This window comes from Suncus etruscus, chromosome 9 (genome assembly GCF_024139225.1).
Source record: "Suncus etruscus isolate mSunEtr1 chromosome 9, mSunEtr1.pri.cur, whole genome shotgun sequence".
NCBI classification, from domain to species: domain Eukaryota; kingdom Metazoa; phylum Chordata; class Mammalia; order Eulipotyphla; family Soricidae; genus Suncus; species Suncus etruscus.
Window position 1 is genome coordinate 116,156,313 of NC_064856.1, and position 23,284 is coordinate 116,179,596.

At 43.5% G+C, this 23,284-nt stretch overlaps 1 protein-coding gene across 1 annotated transcript in view; it reads left to right on the forward strand.

Annotated features, from left to right (window-relative positions):
* The window catches only part of LOC126018846 (histone-lysine N-methyltransferase PRDM9-like), a 42,522-nt gene extending 32,629 nt beyond the window's left edge, over positions 1–9,893 (forward strand). Inside the window, exons 6-9 of the mRNA XM_049780940.1 lie at positions 2,664–2,752; positions 4,168–4,294; positions 5,655–5,738; positions 8,444–9,893. Coding sequence (XP_049636897.1) covers positions 2,664–2,752; positions 4,168–4,294; positions 5,655–5,738; positions 8,444–9,759 — 1,616 coding nt within the window. The 3' untranslated portion in view covers positions 9,760–9,893. The remainder of the gene's footprint in view (positions 1–2,663; positions 2,753–4,167; positions 4,295–5,654; positions 5,739–8,443) is intronic.
* Positions 9,894–23,284: the final 13,391 nt, after the last annotated feature.

Below are 23,284 nucleotides of genomic sequence, written 5' to 3' on the forward strand. Positions count from 1 at the left end.
CATCCCCACTCCCCTTCTGACCAAACCTTTTGTTACCTACCAAAGACCCCTCCCAGAAATGGCCAGGTCTTATTAGCAGGTAAGGTTACAGGAAGAATGGGGGACGGGCAACACTCAGGAGATGGGGATCTCTCCAGTTTGATGCCAGTAGTGAACTTATGAGGCTGGGAAGGCCCTTTTGATTGAGAATGAATTCCTAGTGGGATATCACTCATTCCCTCTTGGGGCATATGCATAGGAGAATCTCTCGAGGCCATTGCACATTCAATTCAGTTTGAAAAAAGTTAAATTCACCAGAGCAGTGGGAAGCAGCTCAGGAGGAGAGTCATGTTCGATGATGCTCCTATAAATAGTATCACATTCAGTCCAGCATGAGGGAGTCAACATGGCGATGATCCAGGAAGGTACCCAGTTGTCCTCACTAATCCACTGGCAATTGGACTTACTCCATTCTTAGATTGTGTTAACGCCCCAATTAATCTTGAGCACTGCTGTGTGTGGCAAAAAGAAAAAAAGAAATGAAGGAAGGAGAGAAAGAGATGAAGAAATGAAGGAAGGAGAGAAAGAAAGGAAGGAAGGAAGAAAGTAAAGAGAAAATAAGACCAACATAAAGGAGAAAAAATGAAGTTGGGGGGCTTCCAGCCACATGGACTGAATGCCCACTAACCTCCCCCTGTGATTCTGTTTTCTTCAGACTCTATTCACCTGGTGTGAGGAAGGCATATGTGTTTTAGATACACTATGGTTTGCTTGGAAACCAACCCCTGACAGCCACATTCAAAGCAAATGTCCTACCAGCTCTGCTATCACTTTGGCCCTATCCATCCCCTAGATTTTTTACCTTTAATATACTACATTTTAATATTATATTTTATTAATTAAATAATTTATTTAAATACCTTGGTTACAGAGTTGTTCACGATTGAGTTTCAATCATACAGTATATGTTCCCTCCACCAGTGCCCATTTCTCACTACTGGTATGCCTCTGCAAAGACATTCTGCTCCTTTCATTTATGCTTTTTAGACAGTGGTTTACACTGTTGAAGTGGAACTACTCATATAACTTTATTTCCTTTCATCACACAATTCTTGTCCAGAGTGATAAGTTTCAACTATCAGTGCCGTTGTCAGAGTGGTCCCTTCTGGACCCTAACTGCACTATCCACAATTGGTGGCAAGCTTCCTACCAATGACTGGTCCTCATGCTCTTCGTGTCTAATAGCCTTTGAATGTATTGCCACATATCATTATTTTTCCATTATATCCCACAAATACGTGAGATCCTTGTATGTCTATTCCTCTCCCTCTGATTCATTTTATTCAGCGTAATACTCTCCATTTCCTTCCATGTATAAGGAAATTTTATGACTTAATTTTCCCTAACAGCTACACGGTATTGCATTGTGTATATGTTCCAGAAAGATTCTTTATCCACTCACTGATATCAGGCATTTGGGTTGTTTTCAGATTATGGCTGTTAGAAATAGTACTAAGCAAGTGGGATGAATTAGTGAGCCCACAGCCAGAGTAAACATGACCACTGCCTGGTGGGGATGCCAATAATATATTAAAAAAATAAAAAGGAAAAATAAAGTCACTGATCGTTTCAGAGGAATATGATACAGTGGTGATAGAGTGGTACCGTTCAAAAATGTTTATTGTTTAGGTGTCACGCATGGCAATGTTCAGGGGTTCCTCCTAGCTCCGCACTCAGGAGTTATGTCTGGTCGCCTTACGGACCCTACGGGATGCCTGGGATTGGACCCGGGCTGGCAGCCTGCAATGCGACAGCCCTCTGTGCTGTTGCTCCAGCCCTACTGAGGTATTTTAGGCGCACATATGGGCATTTTCTTTCAGTCCCTGAAACTGCACATCCTTCCAGGCCTTCACACATGTGGTTATTGGCTGCATCCTGAGCTGTGCCCAAGCCACGAGGAGGAGTGAGTCTTATGTTTCTTTGAAACCGAACCTCCAGTTTGTGCACAGGACTCGATTTGCAAGCCCTGATTCAAGTCCAGAAGGGAAAACTCAGCCCGCAGGCCCGAGTGGCCGGGAACTCGCCGGAGCCTGGCCCTTTAAGCGTCCGCAGGAAGTCGCGTGACGTCGCGTGACGTCGCGCCGCCCGCCGGCTTCCCTCTCTCCGGGCCGCCCGCAGCTGGAGCGCCGGCCGCTCGCCTCGCGCCTGGGGCGGCTGCGGGGCCCCCGGGGCCGCTCTCCTCTCCTCTCCGACGCCCGCCCAGGGGCCGCTTCGGGCGCCCGGAGCTGCGGGGCTCGGCCCGGTGAGCGCAGGCCTGCGCCTCTCCCTCCCGGGCGTTCCGGATCGCTTCCCGTTCGGCTGCGACTTGCAGATCACCCCCCTCGTACCGGCGACCCCGGGCCCCAAAGAAAGGCCGAGTCCCAAGCTCTGGGGAAAGAGTTGTTTGCTTTCGAGGAGGGCATCTCCTGCGGAATAGCTCTTCTGGCGAGGGAGTCTGGCCACACCCAGCGAGGTCCAGAGGCGCCCGAGCCCTCCCCAGCTGTGCCCGCATGCAGCGCCCTCCCCTCTGTGGTCTTGTCCCCCTCTGATCGCTCCTCCCAGGCTTAGGGTCCAGCGAGACCCACACGCAGCAGGTGGGCAGGGGCTGTGCTCGTCTTCGTCGCTCCTGACTGTGACTTCCCCAGGACTTCCCGGAAAGGGCCTTGCTGCTGCTCTTCGTGCAGGATCACAGTTGGAGATGACGGGGCCTCCTCGTCTGGCGTCTTGTCCCAAGGTAAAGGGCAGTGTGTCTCTGGAAAGGACAGGTAGGAGGACAGCACTGTGCAGTCCCTAGAGCCTGTGGGGCCCAGAGATGTTTTAGGACTCTCCCTGAGGTCCCCAACTCTGGGCTGGGCTCTGGGTGAAGTGTTCTACCTTACCTGAAAGAACACAGGAAGGTCTTTTCCTGCATGTGTTTTTTCCTATAGATTTTGTTTGGTTTTAGTTTGGTTGCTTTGTGTTGTGCTTGTTTTGTATTGAATTTTGAGCCACATTGGTGGTACTCAGGACTTTTTTTTTTTACACAGAGGGTTTGCTTCAGGTGACATCAGAGATCACTGTTCCTGGTATTGATCCCATGTTGACCCTGTTGATCATGTACCAGGCCTAGCAGTTCAGTTTTTTTGTTCTTAGTTCTGCAGTCTCACCTCCCTGCTGCTGCATTTCTCCTCAGTTGCACTTCCAAAGCCTCCTTGTCTGCAGTTGCATGGCTTGTGGTTCTAGTTGAGAAACAGGAGCAAAGGATCTTTCTGAAAGTCAGTTGCTGGAATTCAGGTCATTTTGACTTGCACCAGCAGAGATTTGTTTGGGAGTGAACCGTGAGTGCTGATAAGCCCAAGCACAGGTTTGATTTACCTACTGGATTCTGAATTTACTTTCTTGCCCCTTGTATCCTGGGCAGAGATGGGCTTTGGGGGTAGGAGGGATTAGTGTGTTTTTAGCTTTTTGAGCCATATGCAAAGTTGCTTTTTCAGCTCCTTCTGGCTCTGTACTCAGGTGTTGCACTCACCATCAATACTCAGTGAATCTAGTGTAGGGATTGGCCATGGTTTGTGTGCAAGGTGGTTCCTCCAAGATACTTCTAGAATTATGTCCGCACATCATGTTGGCTGATCTGCTTGCTAGCATGATGTCTGATGACCTTTCCCTCTGCATGCTCCTGGAGAGAAGGACTTGGAGGCTGGTTCCTCCCCAGGGGAGATGTTACCCAAGGCCAAATGTTAATCTTGCCTGATGGTCAGACCAGCCCACAGCTGGAAGGGGTCTGTGGTTGCTAATTATCATGGCCCTGAAAAAACCAGAGCAAGGAAGACACAGCAAGTAGAGAAGAGACACAGGTTGAGTACAGAGAGGCTGTTTAGCTTAGAAGCCACACATGGTAGTTAGAGCCTTGTGATACTTGTCTGCTGTGAGTCATTTCTTTGCCGTCACCCTGATAACTACAGACCCGCCCAGCCAAAGGGTCTGCAGGTGTCGGGCTGAGAAAGGCCCCACCATCCATCCATCTACCATGCACCTCAAGGACTATATAATTAATATTTAATACAACAGGGAGAGTCCCTGAGTCCTTCTAGGACCCTGGGTTGACCTGTGTTCCTCCCATTTCCCAGGGTGAGTTTGGGCCCTGACCCCCCTCCTTTTTGTACTCAGGACATGGTGACCTTCCCTGATGTGGTTGTGAGTTTCTCACCAGAGGAGTGGCTGTGCCTAGACATCTCTCAGAGGAAGCTCTACAGAGATGTGATGCTGGAGACCTACCAGCACCTGCAGGCAGTAGGTAAGAGCTGCCCTGGGGCCCCTGTTGTGGACTACATACCAGGTTGACAGAGAGGTGCAGGTATCCTGTGGGATCTTGGTTTAAAAGGGTACATGAGGGGCCGGAGAGATAGCATGGAGGAAAGGCATTTGCCTTGCATACAGAAGATCAGTGTTTGAATCCTGGCACCCCATATGGTCCCCTGAGCCTCCCAAGAGCGATTTCTAAGCATAGAGCCAGGAGTAACGCCTGAGTGTGGCCGGATGTGACCAAAAAAAAAAAAGATAAAAGGGTACATGAATCTGTTCAAGCTCCTCCCCCTCGTTCTGATCCATTCCCCCAGCCCCTGATTTTATTTCTTAGACGAGTCCAACTTTATAATTTAAAATGTTATTTCAGCCACCATAGGGATCATATATTTTTGCCATATCCAGGGTCAATCTGGGTTTGATCTCTTCTATATATATCCCAGCCAGGTATTCTCCCAGAGCACAGACCCAGGAGTTGGCCCTGATGACTGCAGTGTGTTGTTCTAAAGCAATGCGACTTCATGAACCAAGGGATTTAGCCAACCTGGGTGTGCTCAGGGATCAATTGATGGCTTTCAGGGATCATCTGGGGTGCTAGTGATCCTTTATGGATTGGCCTTATTTATGGTCACGTGCTCCCCTCTACTATTGTTTCAATCCTCATGAGACTGACTGCAAATTCATAAGTGACTTAATTGTTTCTCATGATTTCAAATGGGCCACCTGGTAGCAAAACCGGGTAGTCTCCCCACTGCTTCTTGGGATATTATGTTGGGTGGGGATCAAATCTGATATACCTGCATACTTGCATCCTGTCCTTGGCATGGCACATTTTTACTTTTTTGTTTATTTTTGTATTTGGACTATACAGTCTGTCCAAAGACTTTATATACCCAGATCTGCACTCAGGAATCACTTGGGGTGGAGGTGGTGGATCCTATTTGCTTCTGGAATGGAATAATTTTTAACCCTAACTACTTAACTAACTCCAGCTTCTTTTTAAGATACTTTGGTTTTTGGTGGTGCTTGGTTTTATTCCTGGTTCTTCCCTTACTCCCTGAGGGAATTGGAACTACGGAGACTGCCAAGATCAAATGCAGGTCATCCATGTGCAACGCCAGCGCTGTATTATTGCTTCTAGTTTCCCCACTTTATTATATGGCTCCCTCAGTTGGACTCTTTCATTTCAACCTGTTCTCATCTGTACAATAAACAAAATGCAGATGGAGAACAGAAATTTTGTTCTTCCATGCTCTGTGATTTGACTTACTTTGTTTGGACCAAGACTCATGCATTGCCTGCCGTCCCCTTCGTCCCTTCGTGTCTCTAACCCAAGTTTCGTCCTTCCACAGCAGGACATTGCAGGGTGAAGCCTGCACTGATCTGCTGGCTGGAAGGAGGAACCCTGGAAAGGATGCAGAGGGGCATGTTTGCAGGTGAGTGTGAGAAATGCCCCTTAGGCTCAAGGACTGAGTTGGGTGTGGAGCATCATGCACTTGTGAAATGTGGGCCCTGGGCTTGTGGCAGGTTCCTGGATCAGGGGTGCAGACCCACACTCCCTTTCACTTCCTTTGATGCTGAGTCCCAGAATGATCTGGAGTTTTGCTGTCTTGCCTTTAGTCTTTCTGGTTCCCTGTCTGTGGGCACTTAGAGCAGATCCTGATTCTGAACTTTCATTCCTCATCTTTGATCTCAGCCTGACTGCACAGCCCCATGTCAGGATGCCCATCTGAGTCCCTCTGCCCTTTTCCTTTACTCTGGCATTTGCCTTTGGATCATTACTGAGCTCCCCAAGGAAGTGATTTCCTTTTCTCTCCTTTCATTTTCAGGTTCACTCATTGATGGTACTTAGGGTTATTCTTGGCCCTGTGCATCGGGAATCACTCCTTATGGGCTTGGGAGACATTATGCAATGCTGGACATTGACCTTGGGTCAGGCACTAGCAAGGCAAACACCCTTTCTCTCTGTATTTCTCAGAAATACTTTTTATGTGAGTCCAGCACAAAGCTAATGTGGATTTTGCCACATTCCTCGCCACATCCTCCCAAACTGTCATGCTTTTTCTATCAACAAATTTAGCACTTGAAAATAGGGGCCCGAGTGGTGGCGCAAGCAGTAAGGTTTCTGCCTTACATGCGCTAACCTAGGACAGACCGTGGTTCAATCCCCCAACATACCATATGGTCCCCCAAGCCAGGAGTGATTTCTGAGCGTCAATGGGTATGCCCCCCCCCAAAAAAAAAAAGAAAAGAAAAGAAAAGAAAATAGTCTGCATTTACAACACCAATGTTAACGCATTCAACCAGGCGACGAGGTTTCATTCAACTTGCTTTTATTTTAAATCTTTGTTTAGCGTCATGGATACAGAAATTTCTTAGTGTGGTTTCTGTCTTAGAATATACACCGCCCTTCACCAGTGTACCTTTCCCACCACCAATTCCATGGACATTGGTTCATATCATGGGCTGGTCCTTCCGGCCCTCCTGTCTATTGCCTCTGTATATTACTACCATATGTTTTGTTTATTATTCTATATCCCACAGATGAGATACTATTCTCAGTTTATCTCTCTCCCTCTGGATCATAATCTCCATGTCCATTTAAGTATAAACAAATTTCATGAGTTCATTTTTCCTAACACCTACAAAGTATTTCATTATGTAGATGTACCAGTTTCTTTAGCCACTCATCTGTTGTTGGGAACCTGAGTTGTTTCCAGATTCTGGCTATTTTAAGCAGTACTGCAATGAACACAGGAGTGTGGAGGGCATTTTTTGTATTGTTTTTGTATTCTTAGGGTCTATCCCTAGAATTGCTATTGTTAGATCATATGGTAGCTCTGTTTGTGGGTGTTTTTTTTTTAGGCATATCCATATTGTTTTCCAGAAAGGCTGGATTAGACAACATCCCCTCTAGTAGAATAAGAGTTCCTTTCTCCAAACATCCTCATCAGCATTGGTTGTTCTCATTGGTTCTCAGAGGTTATCCTGTACAGTGCTTGCAACTGGCTCCTAGTGATTCTGAGGGATCAAGTGGTACTGAAGATCTAATCCTCATATAGGATTCTATCCATTTCTTTATTGCAGTAGGGTACTAGGTCACACCCAACAGTGCCCACAGGCTACCACAGTGCTCAGGGATCAATTTTAGGGCCTTGCCACTTGAATCATGATTCTGCCCCTAAATATGACTTTTGGGTATTGGTGAGAGATGTTGGGCTGCAGCCATTAATACTCAGGGATTACTCCTGGATTTGTGCTCAGACATCACTGCTGTGCTTGGGGTATCATATACAGTGTCAGGGACTGAATTGGAATGGGCCACAGGATAGCCATGCACCACTGTATACCTTGTACTATGTCTCTAGTCTGTAAATGTGACATTTTAGATGGCAAAACTCAAATTTAAATTTACTTACATGTAATCTCTAATCATAACCCTATCCTGCCTTCCTTGGTACAACTCTAAGCTTGGTCCTTCCTAATCACATTATTATCTTTCTCCTCCTAGGAAGTCACTAAGGTTGATTTGACCTCATGAAATCAAGTGCCTCTACATCTTAGAAGAGTAAGATCTTTAGAAACCACAACAGAGTGTAGAAATATGACTTCAGGATGCATGTATGGAACTGTCACTTAAAACCTTATATCAGAAAGTTTCAGGATAAAGGCTATAATGTTAGTATAGGGCCTCCCGCAGCGAGCCAAGAGTACTTTATGGTGCAAAATGGAGTAACCCCTGAGCACTGAAGTTTGGTATGAAAACAAAAACAAAGACGTTTCTGGATACAGATTTTCTGAATTTTGTGAGAATATTTAACTAATACAAATGGAACGACAAATCAGTGATATAGTTCAGAGATATAAATCAGAGATATAGATTGGCATTCCATAGAGTTCTCTAAGCCTGCCAGAAGTGATCCGAGAGCAGAGCCAGGAGTAAGTTCTGATCACTTTGGGTATGGTCTCAAAATCCAACCAAACAAAAAACATACCAGACTATTTAGAAGTATGGAAGTCTTATCTTCCTTTATAAGCAAAATAAGGAATATTAGGAGAAAAGACTTTAGCAGGAGATAGAGCTGTGGTTCAGACAGCGTTGTCAGCATCTACTCTGACTAAAACCTTCTTCTTTCAGCAGAACCAAAGCCAGAAAGCCATCCATGTTCCTTCTGTTCTCTCGCCTTCTCCAGTCAGAGCTTCCTCAGTCGTCACATGAAACGTAGTCATCCCTCTTGGATACTCCAAGGAAAATCTGCAAGAAAACATTCTCAACTAGAGAATTCCTGTTCACGTGATCAAAACCAATGGCAGCAACATTCTGATCCGTGTAATGACAAATTTGACAAACCAAGGAATGGCATACTTGAAAGTCAAAAGCAAAAAGGAAGCCCCTTACCTTTGGCTAAGAAGATAAGGCAGAAAAGAATTTCAAGACCCTTTTCTAGCCAATCTAGCATTCAAATTGGGGACTCCAATAAGCATGAGACAGAAATGGAGGAAGATACTAACATAGGACAGAAAGAAAATCCAAAGGACACGGGCAATGTAGTTGCAGGTATAGGAATTCAAAGAATTTTCAGAGACAAGTATGTAAGGCCTGGGCAAGACTTCACTGATGGATCAAATCTCATCATACACCAGAGGACACACACAGGAGAGAAGCCATATTTTTGCAAGGAGTGTGGACGAGACTTCAGTCAGAGTTCACATCTCATCAGACACCAAAGGACACACAAAGGGGAGAAGTCCTATGCTTGCAGGGAGAGTGAGCCTGGCATTAGTCACAGTTCACTCCTCATCAAAAACCAAAGGACACAAACACGGGAAAAACCCCATGTTTGCACAGAGTGTGAGCGAGGCTTCAGACTAAGGGCTCATCTCATCATACACCAGAGAACACACACAGGGGAGAAGCCCTATGTTTGCAAGCAGTGTGGGCGAGGCTTTAGTCAGATGTCACATCTCATGACACACCAGAGGACACACACAGGTGAGAAGCCCTATGTTTGCAAAGAGTGTGGGCGAGGCTTCAGTCAAAGGTCAGTTCTCCTCTCACACCAGAGGACACACACAGGAGAGAAGCCCTATGTTTGTGGGGAGTGTGGTCGAGGATTCAGTTACAGTTCACATCTCATCGTACACCAGAGGATACACACAGGGGAGAAGCCCTATGTTTGCGGGGAGTGTGGGCGAGGCTTCAGTCAGAGGTCAAGTCTCATCACACACCAGAGGACACATACAGGAGAGAAGCCATTTGTTTGCACGGAGTGTGGGCAAGGCTTCAGTCAGAAGTCACATCTCATCAGACACCACAAGACTCACACAGAGGAAAAGCCCTTCATTTGTGCGGATTGTGGGCAAGGCTTCAGATTAAAGTCACATCTCTTCACACACCAAAGGGCACACAAGGGAGAAGCCCTATGCTTGCAGGGAGTGTGGGCAAGACTTCAGTGAGAGATAGGTCTTATACACCAAAGGAGACACAGGGGAAAAGCCCTGTGTTTGCAGGAAGTGTGGGCATGGCTTCAGTGTGATTCAAGTCTCATCTCACACCAGAGAAAACACGGGTAAAGCCCTATGCTTGCAGGGAGTGTGGGTAAAGCCCTATGCTTGCAGGGAGTGTGGGTGAGGCTTCATTTGGAGGTTTAAGTCTGATCACACACCAGAATACACACAAGGGAGAAGCTCTGAAACAAAGTTGACTAATCAAATAACATCTCAGCATCCACATAGAACAAATTAAGCCATCACAAAATGTATAGCATCTGAGAAGATGGCTAGGGAAGTGTACTGACCTCTAGCCCCTTACATATTCACTCTGTACTAATAAACATTGTCTTTATATAGTTCTGATTTCTTATATTATCTTCCTCCTTGAAAGCAGAGAGGAATAGAAGGGACAGAAAACTCATACTGCCACCCAGTTTTATACAAAAAAAATAAGTCCTTGGTAAAGTCTTTTGGGATAAGTTAGGCTAAGGTGTTAATAAATTGATTTCTGCTCCCAGAGAGGAAAATTTCAGATATAAGATGAAGTCATGGAAAGAAACACCAAGAACTCCTGGGAAGTAGGGCCTTTCTTGTGTTTGAATTTGTATTTTATTTTGGGGAGTCATTCATGGCAGTGCTCAGTGCTGACTCCTGGCTTTGTGCTCAGATTTCATTCTGGGTGGATCAAATGGGGTTTTCAATATCAAACCCTGATTAGCCATATGCAAAGCAAATGACCTACCTTCTGAACCATCACTACAGTACCCAAACTGCATTTCTATAAGGAATATTAATTATGTTCTCTTCAATTAGATGCTTCTTGGAGAAGTAGGTGTGGCTTTTACTTTGGGAAGAAAGGAGGAAATTATTTCCCACGCAGCTCCACTCAGGGAATAGCACAGACTTTGCATGTTCTGTTTAGCAGGTTATCTTGGAGCTGGCAGAGCAATACAGTATTGTTCTGAGAACAGAAAGGTAGTGGCAGGGAAATCGCTAGCTTCCAGATCAATGTCACATACTCATCTTGAAAGGTGACTTCGGGGTTGAAAAATTGCTTAGATGATAGAGGACCCTCCCTTTGTTCCACGTCAGCTATAAATCACATTACTAATGTGGCCCTAGTCCCCAGGGCTTCCCCAAATTCAATTCCTACCACCACAGCCTTCCTCTTTGGATAAAAGGGAGTGTGTTATCCCAAAGCTGAGTCATGAAAAGATATTTTGGTTTCAGCTTTCCTCTCCTGTATACTGACCACTGCCTCCAATTTATGCTCTGCAGCTGTAGACCTTATCCCACTACGGGAGGAAGCTCAGAGGCAAGGCATTCCTCCAACCACTCCGTGTCAAGTTTCTGTCTCCTACTAAGCAGTAGAGACACCTTTTCCAAGACCTCAGCCCCATCCCCAGGCCACGTGTAGGCATTTGCAGCCACTGCTGACCTTAGCACTTCCACTAAAAGTTATTTCCAGACAAGCAGGACTAGGTTCTTGGCAAATCGGAAACAGAAGCTGAGGCAGAAGGAGTGTAACCAGCTGCCTCCATTCCTTTCATTTAGTTACTTGGTCATGGCAACTGCTGCAGCAGCCAAGGTCAAGATCTTCCTAGTAAAGGGCATTGCCAGCTTTCTAGAGACCATAGCTGGATAGGTGAGGGTGCCAACACCCAAGACAGCAGAGCTGTTCTTAGCTGTGGTGGGGTGAGCCTCAAGCAGGTGCAAGACAGACGAGAACAAACATTTCTAAAACTTGGTACAGTTGTCTTCAAACCCATACCTCAGCACTGTTTGATCAAGGACTATCTGTGTCTGAACAAATTTCTTTTCTTTCTTTCTTTCTTTCTTTCTTTCTTTCTTTCTTTCTTTCTTTCTTTCTTTCTTTCTTTCTTTCTTTCTTTCTTTCTTTCTTTCTTTCTTTCTTTCTTTCTCTCTTTCTCTCTTTCTTTCTTCTTTCTTTCTCTTTCTTTCTCTCTTTCTCTCTCTTTCTTTCTCTTTCTTTCTTTCTCTTTCTCTCTTTCTTTCTTTCTTTCTTTCTTTCTTTCTTTCTTTCTTTCTTTCTTTCTTTCTTTCTTTCTTTCTTTCTTTCTTTCTTTCTTTCTTTCTTTCTTTCTTTCTTCTTTCTCCCTTCCTTCCTCCCTCCCTCCTTCCCTCCCTTCCTTCCTCCCTCCCTCCCTCCCTCCCTCCCTCCCTCTCTCCTTTTCTCTCTCCCTCCCTCCCTCTCTCCTTTTTTCCCTCCCTCCCTCCCTCCCTCCCTCCCTTCCTTCCTCCCTTGCTCCCTTCTTTCTTCCTTTTGGGCCACACCTGGTGACACTCAGTGGTCACTCCAGGCTCTGCACTCAGAAAGCGCCCCTGGTTTGGGGGACCATATAGGACGCTGGGGATCGAATCCAGGTCTGTCCCGGGTCAGCCTCGTGCAAGGCAAATGCCCTACTGCTGTGCTAGTGCTCCGACCCCATTAACAAACATCTAAAAGTTGCCTTCAAGGAGAGATTCTACCCAAAGATGCTATCTCTAGAGTTAGCATGAGGTCATGGAGAGAGCTCAAGTAGAGTACATTACTTGCATGCGTGAGGCCCTATGACCAATCCTTGACATGTCATGGCTCCCTCCCATCCAATATGGCTAAGAATGGTTCTTTGGTCTCATTTGTTTGTTGTAGTCCCTAAAATCTTTAAAGCAAGGGACTGGAGAGATAGCACAGCGGCGTTTGCCTTGCAAGCAGCCGATCCAGGACCAAAGGTGGTTGGTTCGAATCCCAGTGTCCCATATGGTTCCCCGTGCCTGTCAGGAGCTATTTCTGAGCAGACAGCCAGGAGTAGCCGGGTGTGGCCCAAAAACAAAAACAAAAACAAAAAAAACTTTAAGGCAAGATTTAGGGCCTGGAGTACTTAACAGCAGAGAGACTTCAAGCACCTGCCTTGCAAACTGACAGTCATAGGTTTATCCCTTGTGTCAGTCCTTTTATAGTTGGCTTTATGTTTGCCTTTTGTTTTTTTTTTTTTGAGTCCACAGCAGGCAGTGATCAGGGCTTTCTTGGCTCTGCATTTAGGGATCACTCATCAAAGCTTGGGGAATCATGTGGGGTACCAGAGATTGAAGCCAGGTGACTGATGTGCGTGGCAAGATTTCTACCCACGTAGTATCACTACAGCCCCAGTTCTCTTGTTTTTATTGTTTGATTTGTGGGGGCGTGTTTGGGAGCCACACCCAGCAGTGCTCAGGTGTTATTCCTGCCTCTGCACTCAGGAATTACTTTTGGTAGTGCTGAGGGGACTAAGGGATTACCAGGAACCAAGTCTAAGTTGGTTGAGTGTAAGGCAAGTGCCTGCTGTATTATTATCACTGGCATGTTTTTTAAAATGTTTTGAGTCCTGCTGTAATGTGTTGAATCCCTAGTGCTGCAAGCACACTGACTAAGTGGTGTGAGCACCAATAGAGGGCGTGATATCCCTAGGAAGCAATACAATTATATAAAAGATATAAAAGTGCCATGAACAGGAAGTGACCTCTGGCAAGCCTGTGTAAGTGAGTGCTAGCATGCGCAACAATAATTTGTGTGCATGAACTCAAGGAAGAACACTAGCCCCAGTAAGTACCATATAATGAGTGCAGTTAAGAGAATGCAAACTTTGCCATTGAGTGTATAAGCAGCCTAACTTGACCTCCTCACCACAGTGTACACAATTCAAAATATGTGAACATCTTAGTCATGTGTACAATTGCCATCATCAAAGCTACATTAACAACACAATGAACAAAAGGAGTAATAAGCTTAAAAACTCTAGACTTCATAGACCAGCGAGATAGCTCCAAGAGATGAGTGCCTCCTTGGTATGAGTGTTAATGGTAGAATTCAATTACCAGCACTACATGGTCCCCAAGGACTGAGATGGAATCTGAGTACTAGCAAGTATGGCTCAAAAACGTAAGTTAGATTGGTGCAGAGATTTAATTCAGTGATGGAACACCTGCCTTGCATCAATGACACCGTAAGTTTTATCTCTGGCAACCAACAAAGAATATATGTTATAAGAATGGTTTATTTTTACAAAAATCAAAATCAGACTAGACAGACACCATGTACAGCACTTGTTTTGTCTATGACTGTCCTGGATTTTATAATGAGCATGACATGATCCAGCAAAGGGGGCCCCCTGTTTCTTGAGCACCACCCTAGACCCAAAACCAAAACTCAGACTCATGATTTACTAAAAAAAAAAAAAAAAGAAAAAAAAAGCACTTTTTTCCTATTTGGCCACACTCATTGGTGGTCAGGACATATTCCTAGGTCTACTATCAGGGATCAATTTAGGCAGTGTTCAGGGCACCACATGGGATGCCAGAGATTCAAAACCAGGCTGGCCACATGTGAGGCAAGTACCCTATTCAGTACTGTTTCTATGGCCTGTAAATAATTTAATTTAATGTAATTTTGGTACAACCAGCAATGCTTAGGAATTACTCCTGGCAGTGCTCAGGCGACCAAACATGGGATGCCACAAATCAAACCCAAGTTGGCTGCATTCAAAGCAAGAGCCCCACTGTGCTATACTCTAGGTCCAGAATTCACTCTTCAAATCACTATAGGAGGTGGGAGAGGGAAGCCACACTCAATGGTAATCCAGAGTTATTTGTGGGTATGTGCTCATGTGTAACCCCTGACAATGCTCGGGAAACTGGCCTTGCATCATTGACACCGTAAGTTCCATCTCTGGAACTTTATTCCAATTAAAGAGTATATTTATTTTTATAAAAATCAAACTCGGGCTAAAAAGATAGTGTTGCATAACAGCCCTTGATGGGGCTGGTTTATGGAGGGATGGAGAATGAGGTCTTTCTCCTCCAGCTCAGACCACGTGTCTGCCACCCTGTTTAGCCGGCAGTTCTGAGGTGAATGTGGCGGGAAGAGAGCTAACAGGCAGTCAGGCTTCAGAAGATAACAGCTTTATTCAGAGGATATGGCTGAAGCAAAAAGCCCTAGAATCAGCCCTACAAAAAAGCCTCTGCCTTCCACAGACCCTTGCTTTTATACACCAGAATTAGGTACCACCCTAGGTTGGGAGCAGAATGCCAGGTCACACCCTAGGTTAGGGCACAATTATTGATTAATGTAGGATAAGTAACATAATAATCTTATGGAAATGTTTACATACACAATTCCCCCGTGAAGCCTCATCCCTCCTTTCTCCCTAGGTAACTTGACCTTACCTGCAAGATCCCACCCATTACTGGGAGGGGTCTTGGAAAAAGTAAATAAGGCCTTTCAGGGGATTGGGGCTCTGCCCTTTTGGTCTTTGGCCAGCATGGAGGTCAAAGGGAAGATGGCTGAAAGGAGTTAAGATGCAGGGCTAGCTAAGAATGGCTGTGCTTGAAAGGTTATGATGTAGGCCACACACATGTGGTGAATAAGGTATGAATAAAGCTGATGCTTTCTGATGCCTGTCTCTGGATGAGTCTGATTCCGCCGTTCACCAAAACTTGGGGCCCGCCAGCTGAATGGGGATTGTGGAGCCACGTGGCCTGGGATGGAGAGAAAAATTCATCCACTTCTATCCAGCCCCATCACTAATTATTTAACACTACACCCCCGTTTTTAGTAAATAAACATTAATAATGTACAAAAGTAAGTAATATTGTCTATAATTATTGAAAGAAAATCTAAGCAATAATAAAAGAGCAGCTGTTTGCATAAGTGCATCACAGGGAAATGTAAAGAAAAACTTCTAACCTAAACACAGGGTGTGTAAAACCAAAAACATGTGTCAAGGAATCAACTACAAGCTCGAGATGATAGATGAAGAATTCCAAGTAAGTTCTTCCTTGTAAAAGCAGATGGAGAATCTGGTTTCTTTTTCTTTTGGTTTTTGAGCCACCCCCAGTGACTATGCGCTCAGGAGTCGCTCCTGGCTTGGGGGACCATATGGGATGCCGGGGGATCGAACCGCGGTCTGTCCTAGGCTAGTGCTGGCAAAGCAAACACCTTACCTCTAGCTCCACCACGCTGGCCCCCAGATGGAGAATCTGAAATCCAATGATCAAGGATCTAGTAGGCGATGGGGAGCTCCTGTGGCAATCAGAAAGCCCAATTGTAATCTGTAGACAGAGATCTTTCAAAGAGATGCTAGAAAGGCTGTGTAGCAGGCGAGATGAAGCACATTTTCCATTCAAGTCCAGGTGTACCAGAAAGCCCATTGAATTAGGCCCTTGTTTTGGAGGAAGAAGCACACAGCCCCTGCCCAGTGGGCGGCCACTGCAATGATGATCAGTAGGTATCTGAACTTAATCCAAGGTCCTAGTCTAGGCAGAAGTCCATATGAGGTCCAAAATTGATGTACCAAGTATGGCCGATTATTTATAGATGGTAGCTTAAGTCACGAACCAAAACAAAATGTTTAAGGTAGAGAACCTCCCCGTGTAAATAAACAACTTGAGGGTCCATTCAAAATGAATAGAACCTCCTTTTAAACCTAGTGTTTTTCCCTATGATGCCCCATGCAAAAAACCCTGAAAACAGACAAAGATATCATTTAGGAAATTATAAACAACAATGTCTAACCCACTAACCTAAAGTCAAGAAAGCAAAACCCTAATGTAATACAACATCAATCTCTAAGATTAAAAACTAAAATGGAAAAACGTTAATTACAATAGTCAAAAAAAGTGCAGTAAGTATAAATTCAAAGGATTACAATTATAAGAAAAATACAAAAGGTAAAATTTCTTTTTTTTTTTTTTGCATATTTTTTTTATTTAAACACCTTGATTACACACATGATTGTGTTTGGGTTTCAGTCATAAAAGGAACACCACCCATCACCAGTGCAACATTCCCATCACCCAAGTCCCAAATCTCCCTCCTCCCCACCCAACCCCCGCCTGTACCCTAAACAGGCTCTACATTTCCCTCGTACATTCTCAATATTAGGACAGTTCAAAATGTAGTTATTTCTCTAACTAAACTCATCACTCTTTGTGGTGAGCTTCCTGAGGTGAGCTGGAACTTCCAACTCTTTTCTCTTTTGTGTCTGAAAATTATTATTACAAGGGTGTCTTTCATTTTTCTTAAAACCCATAGATGAGTGAGACCATTCTGCGTTTTTCTCTCTCTGACTTATTTCACTCAGCATAATAGATTCCATGTACATCCATGTATAGGAAAATTTCATGACTTCATCTCTCCTGACAGCTGCATAATATTCCATTGTGTATATGTACCACAGTTTCTTTAGCCATTCGTCTGTTGAAGGGCATCTTGGTTGTTTCCAGAGTCTTGCTATGGTGAATAGAGCTGCAATGAATATAGGTGTAAGGAAGGGGTTTTTGTATTGTATTTTTGTGTTCCTAGGGTATATTCCTAGGAGTGGTATAGCTGGATCGTATGGGAGCTCGATTTCCAGTTTTTGGAGGAATCTCCATATCGCTTTCCATAAAGGTTGAACTAGACAGCATTCCCACCAGCAGTGGATAAGAGTTCCTTTCTCTCCACATCCCCGCCAACACTGTTTATTCTCATTCTTTGTGATGTGTGCCATTCTCTGGGGTGTGAGGTGGTATCTCATCGTTGTTTTGATTTGCATCTCCCTGATGATTAGTGATGTGGAACATTTTTTCATGTGTCTTTTGGCCATGTGTATTTCTTCTTTGTCAAAGTGTCTGTTCATTTCTTCTCCCCATTTTTTGATGGGGTTAGATGTTTTTTTCTTGTAGAGTTCTGTCAGTGCCTTGTATATTTTGGAGATTAGCCCCTTATCTGATGGGTATTGGGTGAATAGTTTCTCCCATTCAGTGGGTGGCTCTTGTATCCTGGGCACTATTTCCTTTGAGGTGCAGAAGCTTCTCAGCTTAATATATTCCCATCTGTTAATCTCTGCTTTCACTTGCTTGGAGAGTGCAGTTTCCTCCTTGAAGATGCCTGTAATGTCCTGGAGTGACTTGCCTATGTGCTGTTCTATATATCTTATGGTTTTGGGGCTGATATCGAGGTCTTTAATCCATTTGGATTTTACCTTTGTACATGATGTTAGCTGGGGGTCTAAGTTTAATTTTTTGCAAGTGGCTATCCAATTGTGCCAACACCACTTGTTGAAGAGGCTTTCCCTGCTCCATTTAGGATTTCCTGCTCCTTTATCAAAAATTAGATGGTTGTATCTCTGGGGAACATTTTCTGAGTATTCAAGCCTATTCCACTGATCTGAGGACCTATCCTTATTCCAATACCATGCTGTTTTGATAACTGTTGCTTTGTAGTACAGTTTAAAGTTGGGAAAAGTAATTCCTCCCATATTCTTTTTCCCAATGATTGCTTTAGCTATTCGAGGGTGTTTATTGTTCCAAATGAATTTCAAAAGTGTCTGATCCACTTCTTTGAAGAATGTCATGGGTATCTTTAGAGGGATGGCATTAAATCTGTATAATGCCTTGGGGAGTATTGACATTTTGATGATGTTAATCCTGCCAATCCATGAGCAGGGTATGCGTTTCCATTTCCGTGTGTCCTCTCTTATTTCTTGGAGCAGAGTTTTATAGTTTTCTTTGTATAGGTCCTTCACATATTTAGTCAAGTTGATTCCAAGATATTTGAGTTTGTGTGGCACTATTGTGAATGGGGTTGTTTTCTTAATGTCCATTTCATCCTTATTACTATTGGTATATAGAAAGGCCATTGATTTTTGTGTGTTAATTTTGTAGCCTGCCACCTTGCTATATGAGTCTATTGTTTCTAGAAGCTTTTTGATAGAGTCTTTAGGGTTTTCTAAGTAAAGTATCATGTCATCTGCAAACAGTGAGAGCTTGACTTCTTCCTTTCCTATCTGGATTCCCTTGATATCCTTTTCTTGCCTAATCGCTATAGCAAGTACTTCCAGTGCTATGTTGAATAGGAGTGGTGAGAGAGGACAGCCTTGTCTTGTGCCAGAATTTAGAGGGAAGGCTTTCAGTTTTTCTCCATTGAGGATAATATTTGCCACTGGCTTGTGGTAGATGGCCTTCACTATATTGAGAAAGGTTCCCTCCATTCCCATCTTGCTGAGAGTTTTGATCAAGAATGGGTGTTGGACCTTATCAAATGCTTTCTCTGCATCTATTGATATGATCATGTGGTTTTAATTTTTCTTGTTATTGATGTTGTGTATTATGTTGATAGATTTACGGATGTTAAACCATCCTTGCATTCCTGGGATGAAACCTACTTGATCGTAGTGGATGATCTTCTTAACGAGGCATTGAATCCTATTTGCCAGGATTTTGTTGAGGATCTTTGCATCTGCATTCATCAGTGATATTGGTCTGTAATTTTCTTTTTTGGTAGCGTCTCTGTCTGGTTTAGGTATCAAGGTGATGTTGGCTTCATAAAAGCTATTTGGGAGTGTTTCTGTTTGTTCAATTTCATGAAAGAGTCTTGCCAAGATAGGCAGTAGTTCCTCTTGGAAAGTTTGATAGAATTCATTAGTGAATCCATCTGGACCTGGGCTTTTGTTTTTCGGCAGACATTTGATTACTGTTTTAATTTCATCAATGGTGATGGGGGTGTTTAGATATGCTACATCCTCTTCTTTCAACCGTGGAAGATTATAAGAGTCCAAGAATTTATCCATTTCTTCCAGGTTCTCATTTTTAGTGGCATAGAGTTTTTCAAAGTAGTTTCTGATTACCCTTTGAATCTCTGTCATATCAGTAGTGATCTCTCCTTTTTCATTCCTAATACGACTTATCAAGTTTCTCTCTCTCTCTTTCTTTGTTAGGTTTGCCAGTGGTCTATCAATCTTGTTTATTTTTTCAAAGAACCAACTTTTGCTTTCGTTGATCTTTCGGATTGTTTTTTGAGTTTCCACTTCGTTGATTTCTGCTCTCAGCTTTGTTATTTCCTTCTGTCTTCCTATTCTTGGGTCCTTTTGTTGAGCATTTTCTAGTTCTATTAGCTGTGTCATTAAGCTACTCAGGTAAGCTCCTTCTTCCTTCCTGATGTGTGCTTGCAAAGCTATAAATTTTCCTCTCAGTACTGCTTTTGCTGTGTCCCATAAGTTCTGAGAGTTTGTGTCTTTATTGTCATTTGTTTCCAGGAACCTTTTTATTTCCTCCTTGATTTCATCTCGGACCCACTGGTTATTGAGCATGAGGCTGTTTAACTTCCAGGTGTTAAAGTGTTTCTTCTGAGTCCCTTTGGAATTCACAAATAATTTCAGAGCCTTGTGGTCAGCGAAGGTAGTCTGCAAAATTTCTATCCTCTTGATCTTATGGAGGTATGTTTTATGTGCCAGCATGTAGTCTATCCTGGAGAATGTCCCATGTACATTGGAGAAGAATGTGTATCCAGGTTTCTGGGGATGGAGTGTCCTATATATATCCACTAGGCCTCTTTCTTCCATTTCTCTCCTCAGGTCTAGTATATTCTTGTTGGGTTTCAGTCTGGTTGACCTGTCCAGTGTTGACAAAGCCGTGTTAAGGTCCCCCACAATTATTGTGTTGTTGTTGATATTATTTTTCAGATTTGTCAACAGTTGTATTAAATATTTTGCTGGCCCCTCATTCGGTGCATATATGTTTAGGAGAGTGAATTCTTCCTGCTCTACGTACCCCTTGATTAATATAAAATGTCCATCTTTGTCCCTTACAACCTTCCTGAGTATAAAGTTTGCATTATCTGATATTAGTATGGCCACTCCAGCTTTTTTATGGGTGTTGTTTGCTTGGATAATTTTTCTCCAGCCTTTTATTTTGAGTCTATGTTTGTTCTGACTATTCAGGTGCGTTTCTTGTAGGCAGCAGAAGGTTGGATTGAGTTTTTTGATCCATTTAGCCACTCTGTGTCTCTTAACTGGTGCATTTAGTCCATTGACGTTGAGAGAAAGAATTGTCCTGGGATTTAACGCCATCTTTATTTCAAAATTTGGTGTGTCTTTTGGGTAGTCTTGTCTTAGATTAGGTCTTTCAGTTTTTCTCTTAAGACTGGTTTTGTGTCTGTGAAGTTTCTGAGCCTTTTTTTGTCTGTGAAACCATGTATTCTTCCATCAAACCGGAAAGTGAGTTTTGCTGGGTATAGTATTCTGGGTGAAGCATTCATTTCATTCAGTCTTGTCACAATATCCCACCACTGCTTTCTGGCATTGAGTGTTTCTGGTGACAGGTCTGCTGTAAATCTCAGGGAAGCTTGCTTGAACATGATTTCCCCTTTTGATCTTGCTGTTTTCAGAATTCTGTCTCTATCTGTGGGATTTGTCATTGTGACTAGGATGTGTCTTGGGGTGGTTTTTCTGGGGTCTCTTTTGGTTGGTACTCTTCGGGCATGCAGGATTTGATCACATATATTCTTTAGCTCTGGAAGTTTCTCTTTAATGATGTTCTTGACCATTGATTCTTCCTGGAAATTTTCTTCCTGGGTCTCTGGGACTCCAATGATTCTTAAGTTGTTTCTGTTGATCTTATCATAGACTTCTATTTTCATCTGTTCCCATTCTTTGACTAATTTTTCCATTGTCTGCTCATTTGCTTTAAGTTTTTTGTCCAATCTCTCCTGCTGTATGGAATTGTTATGTATCTCATCTTCCACAGCACCAAGTCTATTCTCAGCTTCTGATACCCTGTCCCAGAGCTTATCCATTTTGTCATTCACTTCGTTTACTGACTTTTTCAGTCCTGTTAGTTGACATGTTATTTCAGTTTGGAGTTTTGTCATTTCTGCCTTCATATTTTCTTGGTTCTTATTAGTGTTCTGTTCAACTCGATCCATGGTTTCTTGGAGTCTGTTGAGCACCTTCCATATTGCTAGTCTAAAGTCCTTATCTGAGAGGTTGATTAGTTGTTCAGTCATTATCTGGTCCTCAGAATTGTCATCTTCATTCTCTATGTCTGATGCTGGCCTGCGTTGTTTCCCCATTGTCACACTTGTATTGTGGGTTTTTCTACGTGTTGTGGTGGTATTCATTGTCTATATGATGTAGGCAGCACACTCCTCTGGCTCCTCCCTTTCTGGTTGGGCTGACTTGCCTCTAAGGGAGGGGAGTCCTCCGTGGATGAAGCCTCACGCTGGGTCAAATCTTAGGCCCGAGCATGCAACAGAGAAGACAGTCCAGAGAGAAATGTTTGCTTCTGTGATATAGCGCCGTTCTTAGTGTGATTTTTCCTTCTTGTTGCAATGGAGTTCTTTCCTTAGAAAGAGTGCACGGCCGCGTAGCGAAGCGGAGCGGCCGTGCTCCTCTGAGCCTCTTTTTGCCCCACTCGCAAGAGTTTCACGCAAGAGGACAGTAGACAGACATAGACAGGTCACACTCACAGTCTTTCACAGTTGAGCCCCACTGGGCCGGTGTACTTTCGCGGATTTTCCCCGCCTGGTGTCACACACAGGGAGCCGGCTTTTGCCCAGATAGCATTGTTATCTCTTCCCGAATGTAGTTTCTTTGGAGTTAGCTTCCCAGGGCTCTGAGGAGAGCTTCCAGAGTTCAGGAAAGACAGAGAAGGGTAGGACAGGGCTCCCTTCCGGTGCTCAGTTCCTCAGAAGAAGCACAGCCCGGTGGAGATTCTGCAGGTAGAGCAGTCAGCACTCTCGTAAAATTTCTACAGAGTCAATACCAATCTGTAAAGATGAGGGGTCTGGAACTCTGAAAAGACCGGCCAAAGACACTTGATGGATCTGAAAAAGAGAGTTGCAGCCTAGTACAGGGTACAAAACTCCAACAGTCAAGGATTTCTTCCTCAGGCCGAGATCAGGAGGCTTGTAGTTGTGGGTGAAGGAGATGATTTGCACATGTGAAGGGATTCCTGAAAATTAAATGTTGAGGGCTAGGAAGAGAGAGGGAAGGATAAGGAAGACTAAATTTGGGAAGATAAGGTTAGGAAAAAGGGAACTATATAGAAAATATGCAAAACAGACAGACACAGAACTAGACATGCACATACAGATGTCACAAAAAATATGGCCATAACACTCACTCATACTTACCAAAAAATATTTGTTGGAAAGGATCCAAAATAGAGCAAAAGAAAAAATTCAGCTAAATCAATAAAAAGTGCTATAAAATGTAGTAGCCGGCAACCTGTTTAGATGAATAATTTCAAATTCAAAAAAAAATTTTATGGCAGAGCAGATCTGAAAGAGAATTTCATGCACATACAAACATAAAAAACTCTAGTGTAAGTATATAACAGTATATATACAGCGTTACTGTATAACAGTAGCTCTATGATACTCAATCATAGGTGAGGAGCACTGTGAATAGAGTCCATCTAAAAAGTATCGTTATGTCAGCATTATGAATTCATTTCCATCTTAAAACCTAAATGGAGGGAAATAAAGCAATGATGTTAGAATAAAAAGAGTGAAATGAGTATACCTAAAAAAATAAAGAAAAAAACATTAACATGATGAGAAATTGTTTTCAGGTAAACCTTGAGTAAATTAAATTGTAAAATTTCATGATTAACTGTGACCTAGAGCAATAATGAAATTAAGACATAAATCCTCCATACAAGCAAACGCATTGGGGATCCATCATTTTCAATC